Source organism: Cololabis saira, chromosome 5 (genome assembly GCF_033807715.1).
Source record: "Cololabis saira isolate AMF1-May2022 chromosome 5, fColSai1.1, whole genome shotgun sequence".
NCBI lineage: Eukaryota > Metazoa > Chordata > Actinopteri > Beloniformes > Belonidae > Cololabis > Cololabis saira.
This window is the reverse complement of record NC_084591.1, coordinates 47,745,259-47,758,427: the sequence shown is the minus strand read 5'-3', so window position 1 is coordinate 47,758,427 and position 13,169 is coordinate 47,745,259. Positions and strand designations below refer to the sequence as shown.

The 13,169-nt window shown below is 41.9% G+C and overlaps 1 protein-coding gene across 1 annotated transcript in view; it reads right to left on the bottom strand.

Annotated features, from left to right (window-relative positions):
• The window catches only part of calb2a (calbindin 2a), a 43,352-nt gene that overhangs the window by 13,217 nt on the left and 16,966 nt on the right, over positions 1-13,169 (bottom strand). Inside the window, exon 5 of the mRNA XM_061722315.1 lies at positions 9,112-9,168. Coding sequence (XP_061578299.1) covers positions 9,112-9,168 — 57 coding nt within the window. The remainder of the gene's footprint in view (positions 1-9,111; positions 9,169-13,169) is intronic.

Here is a 13,169-nt window from a genome sequence, read left to right as displayed (position 1 = left end):
CAAATACCTTCCCTGCAATAAAAGCTCTGAAATAATAGCTGGAACAAGAAGAATTCAAAAATACACAGTATCTCCTACAGAGCCGTACCTCAACCTCGCTACGAGAAGATTTGTGGCAAGGACAAACGCCAGCTAGTCCTGAAGGAGGTGCGGGCAGGGGTTGAGGAGGAACGGACCAGCAGGATGGTGGGCATGCAGCAGCAAGGAGCATGGACAAGATGGGAGGGAGCGCTGGAGAGGAAGGTGACCTGGACTGAGTTCAGGCAGGCTGAACCCCAGCGCATCAAGTTCATGGTCCAAGCTGTCTATGATGTATTACCCAGCCCAGCCATCTCTGGGGCATGGTTGACTCTCCTGCCTGTGCGCTGTGTTCCAGGAAAGGCTCTCTGGAGCACATCCTAAGCAGCTGCTCTTAAGCCCTGGGGGAGGGCTGCTACCGCTGGCGGCACGACCAAGTGCTGAAGACCGTTGCTGAAGCCATCTTCACCATCGTGGCCAAAAGCAACAGCAGCAAGCAACAACATAGCAAGAGGAATGTTGCTTTTATCAGGGCTGGAGAGCAGCCACAGTCACAGCCCAAACCAGCAGCCGGCCTCCTCACCTCAGCAGTTGACTGGGTTCTACAAGTGGACTTGGGCAAGCAGCTCAAGTTTCCAGACCACATCACAACAACGTCTTTGAGGCCAGACATCGTGCTTTCATCAGTGTCTTCAAGGCAGGTGCTGCTGATAGAACTGACAGTTCCCTGGGAGGACCGCATAGAGGAGACGAACGAAAGCGGTCGAAGTACCAGGAGCTGTTCGAACAATGCCAAAGAAGAGGCTGGAAGGCACGCTGTGAGCCCATTAAAGTAGGCTGTAGAGGGTTTGCTGGCCGCTCACTGTGCAAGGTGTTCATGCTACTTGGCATTACGGGGGCTGCAAAAAGGAAAGCCATCAAGTCCACCATGGAGGCAGCAGGGAGAGCCTCGAGATGGCTTTGGATCAGGAGGAGCGATCTGTGGGCCAATGCTACTGGGACACAAGTCAGGGCTTGATCAACCCCGGCTGGGTCACCTGAAGGAGGGGGTATGATTGTTGAAAGACCCGAAACCCCCGATGATCTCAGGCACATCACTGATGATGTGTCCCAGTGCATCCTAGGATGTATCTTTTACTCAAAGGAGGATCTAATGAAATAATTGAGTAACAGAAGGTAAACACTGAAGATACAGACACAAAACTTAGAGATCAAGCAATGATCAAGCAACAAGTTAGAAAGTAAAAAAAAAAAAAAAGTATTTCTGAGCCTGTATACGACAACAGTAAAATAAAATCCTGTAACGATGGCTTTTAGTTTTGGTTCCACCCCAAGAATTTAAGTTCTTGGGGTGGACAGCTGGGGGGCTATTTCCTAGAGATACTTAAAAGTTTAATGGCTTGGGGTATAAAGGACTTGTTTGACCTGTTTTTAGTGAACAGATGGCAACAGTTTAAACTGGAGGTAAGTGGAGCCTCTCATCAGCCACAATGGCTTTTGCCTTGTTTGTTACCCGTCTCTGTATATGCTTGCGAGGCTGGTAGGGTGGTTGTTGTTACTGTCCTCCTAACAGACCTCTTTTGTGCCTTTTGTGCCTCAGAGGCATTCCCAAACCAGCAGATGATGTGGATCATTTTGTCTTTTACAATAAAAGACAACAGTTTCTTTAAAAAGTACAGTCTTTGTTGGGCCTTAGTGCACAGGCAGTCAGAACAATTGTCCCATTTAAAGGTATAGTCCTTGATGTTGGAGAGCTAGCAAGATTTGAAAGTGGCACCTCCTCTAAGCCCCACCCCCTCCTGCCCTTCCCGTCAGCGCTCCGTCCAAAACCACGCCCCCACTAACTTTGGGGAACGCGCATTTGCAGGAGTCGAGTTTTCCAGGACATTTTGGACAGCACATTTTCAACAAAACTACCCCATGTCTCATTCACCTGTAAGCAAGGCCGGTTTTAGGGGGGGCAGGGGTGAGCTGTGCCCACCCAAACGTGCGTCCTGCCCACCCAATCAAAGTTATGGGTATCCTTTATTTTTTTATAATTTTATTTTTTTATAAATATAAAAAAATATCACAGAATATCTGTACCGTTTCTGACTGGGTGGGCAGTGCGCATCATTTTTAGACACAACAATGAACGCATACCGCAAAAGTTGTGTCTCGGCGGAGGGACCCGACGTCCCAGCAAAATGAGCACAACACAGAAGTGTTCAGAACAGCACACAGAGCACACACTGAAGGCTGATTTATGGTTCTGCATTAAACCAACGCAGAGCCTACGGCATAGGGTACGCCGTAAGGCTGATTTATGGTTCCGCGTTACACCAACGCAAAATGGTGTGCATCGCCCCCTACCCTACGCCGTAGGCTACGGCTTACCCTACGGCGTAGCCGTGGCAACAGAGCCTGCACGGCAGCGCAGCGCACCGCCAGCCGCACTGGCGCTCTCCGCCCTCGCCGGGATGGAGACGCCTCCATCACCACGGACCCCCATAATGGGGACCCCCATACGGACCCCCACACTGGGGGTCCGTGGCAGACCCCAGTAGCGGACAACCTGCGCTGCAGAATCACACTTTGGCTCTCTTTTTTTAGCCTTTTTAGCAGGGCGAGCCGTTACATTCGACGTGACCGCCCGACCGGTGAAGCCGGGAGCGGCGCGAGCCCTCCGATGTCAGGCCGCGGTTGCCAGTCGGTCTGGAGGAGCGGGGGGGGTTACACTGGGACACTCTGAGCCGAGGAGGACCCGTGGGAAGTGGACACGGGGGCTGGAGGCAGGCTGGAGGCAGAGTGCGCGCATGGAACAGAGGGGGGCGTGGGCGGGACTTAATATGAAGGCATCTGATTGGTTCTTTCCCCCCTGCCAATCCTCTGGTCCTCACAGATTGGTCAGAGTTTTTACAGGATTAAAGCTGTCAGAGAGGTCGGATTTTTTCTTTCCTTTTTCTGAACACATTATTCACTGGCTACTCTCAGGATGGAAGGACCATTTCACCCAGTATAACAATAAATGTTTTTGAATACGATCACAGACTATACCTTTAAGTTTGTGATCAAGTACAACCCCAAGGTGCTGGTATTCAGTCACTGACTGGATCACCTTTCCATGGATAAAAGTGGGCTGAAATGAATTTTGCTTCCTGAAATCAAAGGGCTTTTTCTTTGTCTTTAAAGTGTTGAGGACAAGGTTTTCCCTCTCACACCATTTAAGAAAATGGTCAAGAACTGGCCCCATGCTCCTCCTCTCCATCATGCAGAAGGCTCACTAATGCAGTATCATCTGCCTATTTTTATCCTTTGTTTGTTGTATTTTAAGTAAACTACTAATACTACTATACTATTGTGGCAGGGTGGAGGTGCAGCCACTCAGGTTGATTGGGGACAGGTGGGCCCCATCAACCTCTCCACCCTGCCTGCCTTCATAAGGCGTGGCTGCACAGCAGCAAGAGGGCGGCTGTTGGAGAGGCTGGCTGGAGCTGCTGGTGCATGTGTGTCTGCTTGTTCATGTGTGGGAAATAAAGAGTTTGTGCACAGAGCCCCGTGTCCTCTCTGTCCTGTCGGTTGTGCCCCATAGCACTTGCCCTGCTACAACTATACTTTACTAAACTATACTACTATACTATACTATACTATACTATACTATACTATACTATACTACTATACTATACTATACTACTATACTATACTATACTATACTATACTATACCAGACAGCTCCTCTTCCACAAAAGACGTATGTACTTTTCCTGTTAGAGTTCTCATAAATTACCATTTTATACTCGTAATATTACGACTTTATTCTCGCAACATTATGACTTTATTCTCGTTATATTACGACTTTATTCTCATGTTATTCTGACTTTATTCTCGTAATTTCCCTTTTTTGTCTTAGTTCGGCCCTAATACTCTGTCATACAATAGTGATAGAAAGGAGCAGTTGAAAGTATTGATATTTAAATCAGTCGGATAGCAGAACGAGACGTGTGAGGTTAATCATCCTTTGAACTTGTTTTGTCCTTACGGAACTGTCACATGCTCTGTCAACAGAAGTCACGGCAGCCACTTCCTGATCTACTCAGGGATTTGACTGTCCTGGTGACAGCTGTCCACTGTAATGTCAGGAATCAATCACTGGTTATCACTTCCCTCCCATTGTCTACTGTTCACTCTTCATTGTCCTTATATGGTAATTTCCTGTGAAGTTTCTTAATAAAAGCATAATGCAGGAGGAGGACCTTTGGGGAAGCATTTTGCTGTCAGTGGCTCTGCCCCTGTTGCGTTGCGTTCCAAGTCGGTCTCTGTGTCTTCCTCATTATGAATTTATGTAATGTTGATTTAGACCTAACATTTTCTGGTGCCGAAACCTGGGATCCCAACATCTGTGGCGTCGGAGCGCCGTGGGATCAAGCGACCGGCTAAAATTGTCAGGAACAAAGGCCATGGTCCTGCGCCGATCCGGGGCCCGGTGACGGGGTTCCCCGAGCCAGGAAGGGCACCTGAGACTGGGTAAGAGACACTCCTCTCAATAAATACCTGGGGTATTAAATGTGTTACTTTAATAGATGCTAGCCTGGGGTTAGCCTGCCATCTGGGACCCGCTAAAATTATTAAATGTGTAAGCATTGGTCCATGGGTCTGGGACCCAAGTCAGGGACTTCACCAATGCCCACGGGTCTGGGACCCAACGAGAGGAGGTTTCTATTGGAATAGGTTTTTCGTCTATGTCTGTCTTGTCTAATGTTCTTGTCTAATGTTCATGACTGAAACTGTCTATTGTCAATGTTGAGGTTTCCAAATTGTGAAGTCAAGTTTCGATTGTTCACTAAATTGATCAGCGCTAAAAAACCAAACTGTCAAAACGGGAAACTTATGAGCTGAAAGAAACTTAAGAAGGTTAAAAATAACTGGCTAAAATAGCAGACGCTTGGTTAAACTGAAACTTATTGCAAGCCTAAAATAATTTCCAAAAGACGCTTAGTCGATGGGATACGTCCATAAAACGAAGATAAAAAAGATTGTGACAAAATCTTGTGCGAAATAATACACAGGAACTTAAAACCTTAGAATATAACTAATTTAAGGCTAAAAGCAAATATGATTAAATGTTCAAAATGGGACAAGGTTCCAGCAAGAGGAAAAGAGAGGTGATTTGATGGGAAATTGGAAAGTGGAGAAAAGGGGGCTGCTGCAAAACCGCAGCAGGGCCAAAGGTCAGGGTGTGTGTGTGAAACAGCTGCAGAGCAGAGTGTGTGTGCAAGAGTGCTCCATGTTGCCTGTCTAGCTGCATGGATGAGGCTTGTTGGATCCAGAGTGGAGGTGTCCTCCCATTTTGGGGACTAGTTGTTCGTGAGTGTTACATTTTCTATGGGGAAATTTTTGTGAAAATAATAAAAATGACTGGCTTCTTTAGAAGGTGTGATCTGTGTCTGACGAGGGAGACTTTTTGTCTGCTGAACAACAAGGGAGACTAGTGTTTCAAGTGAGAAACTCCCCTCTTGAGGAGGCAGAGAAATGGAGTATTGACACTTTTTGAATCATTCTAAGGCCTGAATGGAAGCATAGTGATGTAGAATCGTCAAATGGGGTTAATTCACTGTCGAATGGTTGCAGATTACTTTTTTAATACTGTATTTGACTCGGATCGTATGGAAATGTTATTCTTGCCATTGCGAGTATGAGATGTGTATGATTGGGTTGACTGTTACATAAGCATGAAGAGATATCAATCATTTTTCTTTGTCTGTCGTGAAGTCATGTACTGATGATTGACAGCTTCATCAGGTTGGGTTTTGTCCCATAAAATGGGCGCCGCTGTGTTTTGGATACAGTGGAGGGGCGTGTTCATGTCAGTTGCATGTCAGTGACATTTTACAATGAGTTATTGTTTATATATACAAGTTCACTGAGGACTATTGTTTTACGATGCAGGAGAGTTGCTGCACGGGCAGTCTTGTCTGTGAGGTATCCAAGCATGAACGGCCAGGACCGTTATGTGTTTAACCGTTTTGTCTCTGGACCGTTATGTTGTTAACTTGTGTGTTGTTACTTTCATAAAACCATAACCCACTTGGGTTGAAATAAGAAAAATTTGAAATAAGAAAGTTCTGTAGGCCTTGACTAAGGTAGAAGACAGAATTTAACAGGTTTTGCCCCCATCTAATCTAAGGTGATGGGCGGAGGGGATCTCTGAGGGACATAGAGATTTCCGACCCTAGGGAATCATTAAGTCAGACTGCCGACTTGCCAGGAGGCAAAGGTCAAGAAGGAGAGGATGACAACGAGACCTCTATCCCTGTTGACATCCAACTCAAATTCTAGTTGACATGAAAACATGTTACCCCTGGTGGCTAAATTGAGCCATGGGAAGTCCCATGTCTCCAACAGGAGGGAGGCAGGGTATAGTACACAAAGTATAAGTATTCAAAGACCTACTTTAAAAAATTTTGTCACACCCTTTGGGGTAGTGCATGGTTGCCCGTTCCAGCTCCCTCTATGGGAAGGGGAACCATGGCAAGAGAAAGCCGCAGGGAACCACTCTCGATTTGGATGAGTGAACAGCTGAACAGATGTTCAAAGTTCTTGTAAGCTGCCGCTTTCTCCTCTCTCTCCTAAGCAGGAACTGCTGAAACCAGGTGGGCAGATCCTGATTCAAGTGGTGAAAGGTCATCACCATGTTGGGACGACCCCTTCGTGGTCCAGATTGCGACCCCGACAGCAGTAAAGGGTGGCAGAACGATCTACGTGCGCACACCAGTCACAGTGCAAGCTGGTAAAAAACTTTCCAGACCCTTAGTAGGCCGGAAGTTGGACGGTATCAAAACCTTTGTCCGCTGAAGAACTCATCTGAGCCGACTTATCAGCCACGGACCTGAAGAAGATGACTAGCCCAAATTGACTGGCTGCAACAGACTGGAGAGGAGTCCGAGAGATGGAAGAAACTTTTCCACTAATGAGTCTTGCTGACATGTTAGGAATTGTTCCTCTAACTCTTTGCTTATGTTGTTGTAATTTAGGCTGTACGTCCATCCCTGATGAAACTGTTGCTGAGGCTAATGTTACCAAAGCTATGGCTGAATTACGTCAGTTGGCCAAAGTCGTGTCAGAAGACAGACTCTCAGCAGGCACCACTTTTTGGTCCTGGCTGACCTCTTCTGAAGTCTATTACCGACAATTCCAACAAACTCTAATTGATGACAAGGATGATTATGTTGACACTGGAGTGTATAATTTTGTTTACTGTGAAATGTTTTAAGCTTGTACGTGTCTTGGCCATGAGCGATCACTCACTAGGAGGGTCGGAGAGGAATTTTGCCCCATATAACCGGGTTTTCGCCTCTCCCTTGACATGTAATTACTCGTTAACAAGATTGCATTAAGTGTGTTATAACTCCCCTTGCTATTTCTTAAATGTTTGACCTTATTATGAGGCATTATTCTAAGCCGAATGGACGGATCTTAGTTGAAGTTTCAAAAGGACAACAGGAGGGAATTGTGAGGTTAATCAACATTTGAACTTGTTTTGTCCTTACGAAACTGTCACATGCTCTGTCAACAGAAGTCACGGCAGCCACTTTCTGATCTACTCAGGGTTTCGACTGTCCTGGTGACAGCTGTCCACTGTAATGTCAGGAATCAATCACTGGTTATCACTTCCCTCACATTTCCTACTGTCAACTGTTCACTCTTCATTGTCCTTATATGGTTATTTCCTGTCAAGTTTCTTAATAAAAGCATAATGCAGGAGGAGGACCTTTGGGGAAGCATTTTGCTGTCAGGGGCTCTGCCCCTGTTGCGTTGCTCTCCCCCTTCTGCAGAAGTGCGTTAAAACTATTCCAAGTCAGTATCTGTGTCTTTCCTCGTTATGAATTTATGTAATGTTGATTTAGACCTAACAGACGCTGCAACGCAAAGCTTTTAAAACAGTTTTCTCTTGTTAATTGACCGTTAAACAGAGAAAGCAGGTGTTCCAGAGAACAATCATTGTAAAACCATGAAGACAAGAAGCTTTCATTACTCTTACTTACTCTTGAATGAGACTTGAATGAGATAATTCGATTGGTCTCAAAAGCAGTGGATGATAAATGATGTACATGTAGGTGATACAACAACTAAAGAGTATCGGAGAGTATAAAAAGATGTTTAAGCACATAAAAGAGCCCTTCTCCTCTCTAAATTCTAAATAGCTAAATTTAAATTATAAGACAAGAATGTGTAAATGGTCATCATCTTCATTTTTTCCCTTTGTTTTTATTGGTACAAACAAAATAACATGCAGAAGATGGATATAACATAAATAATTACAAAACTGCAGACAAAATTAAAGCATGATGATTACATTTGAACTGAATTAAAAGTAAAATCATAGATTACAGAAGCCCGGGTGATTAACCCGTGTACCGTCTTTGGGTCAAAATGACCTAATTCTCCTTTTCCTTCTTTCCTCCTGCTCTATCCTTCTTCCCTTCCTCTTTCCCCCCCTCTCATACACTCTTTCCTTGTTTCTCCTTTCCTTCCTTCCTTCTTTTCTCCCTTCTTTCCTTCCTTCCTTCTTTTCTCCTTTCCTTCCTTCCTTCCTTCCTTCCTTCCTTCCTTCCTTCCTTCCTTCCTTCCTTCCTTCCTTCCTTCCTTCCTTCCTTCCTTCTTTCCTTCCTTCCTTATTTTCTTCCTTCCTTCCTTCTTTTCTCCATTCCTTCTTTCCTTCCTTCCTTCCTTCCTTTCTCCTTTCCTTCCTTCCTTCCTTCCTTCCTTCCTTCCTTCCTTCCTTCCTTCCTTCCTTCCTTCCTTCCTTCCTTCCTTCCTTCCTCCCTCCCTTCCTTCTTTTTCTTCCTTCCTTCTTTCCTCCCTTCTTTCCTCCCTCCTTCCCTTCCTCCTTCCTTGACCCGAAGACAGCACAAGGGTTAAATCTTAGGATTTGTACTCTGTTATTGAATGTGTGTTGTGGGGGAGGGAAGGGAAGGGAAAAAGAAAACAATATAAAATAAGTATAACAATGAAAGCAGATGAATAAATGAAATCATAGCTTTACTTTGGTTTTGGTTTTTTGCAGGCGAGAGGATGAAAACCATTTCTGAAACTATATCCCCGGTGGCTTATTTACCTTCAGCTCATTTGCTTCGATGTAGCCGCTGCGATCTGTGTCGTACCGCCGCCACGCCTGAAACAAAGCAAAGAAATGGTTTCGCAAAAGGGTTTCACAGTGATTCACATCATTCCCACATTTCTTATTTGACTGCAAGAGTTTGACTTCGTGAACACACTAATTCCTTATTTTTCGATTCTAAAATAATCAAATTTTTTGACATAGTAGAATTCCAAACAGCGCAATTCATGTATAAAGCTAGGAACAACTTATTACCATCTCACTTACAGGAAATGTTTAATGACTGAGAGGGGAGGTTATAATTTAAGAGGTTATCTAAATCTTAGTACTTGCAGAACACAAACCACTATGAAAAGATTTTCTATATCAGTCAGTGGATTTAAACTGTGGAACAGAATGCATTCAGAATTAAAAACATGTCCAAACATTAACCAGTTTAAAAACAAATATAAAAACATGATTTTCACAAGGTACAAAGAGGAAGGTTGTTTAGAGGCTTTTAGGGGCCTGATATAACACTTTATGCTGGTGGCATTGAACTGGAGCAGCGATGGTTTGAAAAACTAGCCCGCAAACGCACTAACACTGTTTGACTCATTCAGCTATTAACACTATAATCTCCCGTAGATAAATTTGCCATTATGTACAGAAGCGGCAGCTATGTATGTGTATGTATGCATGTGTACATATGTATGTATGTATGTATATATATATATATATATATATATATATTAGGGCTGTCCAAGTTAACGCGTTAACGACGCGTTAACTTAACGTTCTCTTAACGCGGACAATTTTTTTAACGCACGATTAAAAAAAATTTAAAAAAAAAAGGCACATATCATTTCTGGCGTTCGACGGCACCGGCAGTTTGAGGAAAAGTCTGGTGAACTGAAAGATGGAGAATGAAAAGCGACTTTTCAACAGTAAGTTCACTTTCAAAAAGATGCCAGATGGTTCGCTGGACAAGACTGGAGTTATTTACACGTACCATCGATTTGAAATGAATTACCATCGAAGTACGTCGAGTCTCAAATACCAGAAAGCGCCGCGCTGCTCCCCCCCCCACCCCCCTCATCAAAATCAGACAACGCTGGATAGCAGCTTCAAAAAAGGACAAGTCAAATCAAACTTTATTTGTTAAGCGCTTTTCTGACAAAATAAGAGATGCAACCCAAAGCGCTTTACATAAAACATAAAACTCAATAATTAATATGCGATTAATCGCAGTTAATTACAGAAATCATGGATTAATTAAGATTAAAAATTTTAATCGTTGGCCAGCACATATATATATATATATATATATATATATATATATATATATATATATATATATATATATATATATATATATATGTATATATGTATATATGGGTGTATGTATACTGTATGTATATATACAGAACTGTCTAAGAAAATTTGAATATTGTGATAAAATGTATGACAAAATTCATACATTCTGGATTCATTACAAATTAACTGAAATATTGCAAGCCTTTTATTATTTTAATATTGCTGATTATGGTTTACAGTTTAAGATTAAGATTCCCAGAATATTCTAATTTTTTGAGATAGGATATTTGAGTTTTCTTAAGCTGTAAACCATGATCAGCAATATTAAAATAATAAAAGGCTTGCAATATTTCAGTTGATTTGTAATGAATCCAGAATGGATGACATTTTTGCATTACAGAAAATAAAGGACTTTATCACAATATTCTACTTTTCTGAGACAGTCCTGTAGATAGTATGGTGTAAATAAGTATATTTATATAAATATTTATATGGGCATGTGTTTACAAATATATAGAAATACTCAACTATGTGTGTGTATGTATGTATAGGTAAGTGTGTGAGTATAATTATAGTATAGTTAGTTATTATAAATACTTGTTAATAAATGATTAGTAAATGGGGGTAGGATTAAATAAGTTTACACTTCTTCCTACTCCTTTTTGCACATGTAAATTAAGATATTAAGTGTTAATGAATGAAATTCTTTGTTTTGTTGTTTTTGTTGTTTTCTTTGTTTTGTTTTCTTATCTTCTCTTTTAATTGTTGTCTTTTACATGTACAAAATAAAAATCAAATCAAAAATCAATCACTTCTCTATGGAGACGTGGGAAAAATCCGTTCATTGGGAATAAAAAGTGTGGAACATCTGGATAACCAGAGTCAGAAACTGGACAGAGGGAGAGAAAGACATTCATTTCAATGAATGTTTTAATCTAGACTGTCCTTATCAAAGATAAATGGCCTTCCCCTTCCTCCCCCTCCTCCTCTTCCTCCTCCTCTGGGCTCAGCAGAGAGGAGCTACAACGCTCTTATCCATTATATATGGCTCTGAAAATAGAAAGATCTGCTTCCCCATTCTAACATTTTAGAAACCTCTGTGCACACGACCCCCTCCCTGCACTCGTCAGCAAAGAAGATTCATCCCCTTATCTCGTCTTACGCTCCGAGACTCGTCCTCAACTTCTCATCCACGTTTAGTGATGCACCGAAATGAAAATGTGTGGCCGAAACCGAAAAAAATAATAAACACTTGGCCGAATACTGAATAACATACCGACCATGGTTCTTCGCAGTTTTTCCATTTATTTTGCCAATTTTTTCACCATTGCATAAATCAAATAAATGTGCTTTAGGCGTGGCTTTTCAAAGAAAAAAATCTTTTACAAAATTAAAAGGTAGAAATATTTATTGAACATGAACAACTGAACATTTTTTAATTTCCCCGCATTTTTAAGTATTCCAAACTTAACTTAAATAAAAAAAACTTAAAATAAATAAATTAGCAAAATACATTTTTTGACCATCTTTGAGCTTACATTACGCTTATAACTGACTGCTGAAAAACTGTAACATAGACCTTGAAAACAAAGAAAATGTATTTAGTGCATTAAAGTGCATTGTAAAAAAAAGTGCAAAAGAAGTGGATAAAACAAAACAAAGAAAAAGAAAATCAATCCCTTTCCCATACAAGTATTAATATGGGAAAGGGATTGATTTTTCTTTTTTTTATTTAGTTTTATCCACTTTTCTTGCGTCATCTAAACATGCCGTTATTAATTGTTCGTTTTTTCCCCCACTTATTCCACCGAACACCGAAAGTGTTTTTTTGCTATTTTCGGCCGAACAATTTCGGTTACCGAACATTCTGTGCATCACTAGTTTCATTTCTAGTGTTTCTTTTTGCACTTTCTCTCATCCGTCTTTTGCATATCTCTCCACACCTTTACTTCCCTCACATTCATGTTTTCTCCTTGACTTTTGTTAACGTTCAGTGCGGTATGACAGGGAGAGCCTCTTCCTTCTGCATAATTGGCTTCTAATTGCCTTTGTTCTTTCACTGTGGCACAGTGAACATAAAGTCTGCCATTTTCTCTTCTAGTATTCCCTAAAAGTAGTTGGTGGAATCAATTATTTTCTTTTTTTTGGTGGCTTCTTACAGTAAGTTCCTCTTCTTACTCCTCCGCTCATTTATTATTCACAATTCACAGCAGCACTCAAACTTTGGACATAAATGGTTTCTTAAAACTCCAACTCCACCCCTGCAGAGTGACAGAAACGAGTGGACTTTTCTTCTTCTTTTCTGCTGGGCTGGGCAGCTGATTTAACCCTAACTGATGCACTAGAGTAGTGAGTCTTTCCTCTAACACGTCTGACGTTCCTGCTCTGCAGAAAGCACACACAAGGACTAACAGGATTCCTGGAGCTGCTAAAACTGTGTTAAGAACTGCCCAATGCATTTTTAAAACAAGGAGGCATCAACTCTCCAAGGAAGATGTTTGCTTTAAAAAAGGTCTGACTGAAGATCCTTTAAACATTTGCTGAAGTGTAAATGAAAGGAAATTTGCAGGCAAACTCATGGTTTAATAGTGGAAGTGACGTCATTTCCACACACACAATGGGAGAAGAGATTTATAAAGAAAACTAATTGAGGAAAAAAATACTTCAACATTCTTAGGAGAATATTTCTTTTTAGTCTTTCAGAAATTCTCTATTTCCAGAAATCTGTTTCGAACAACAGCAAAAAAATAACCAAACCA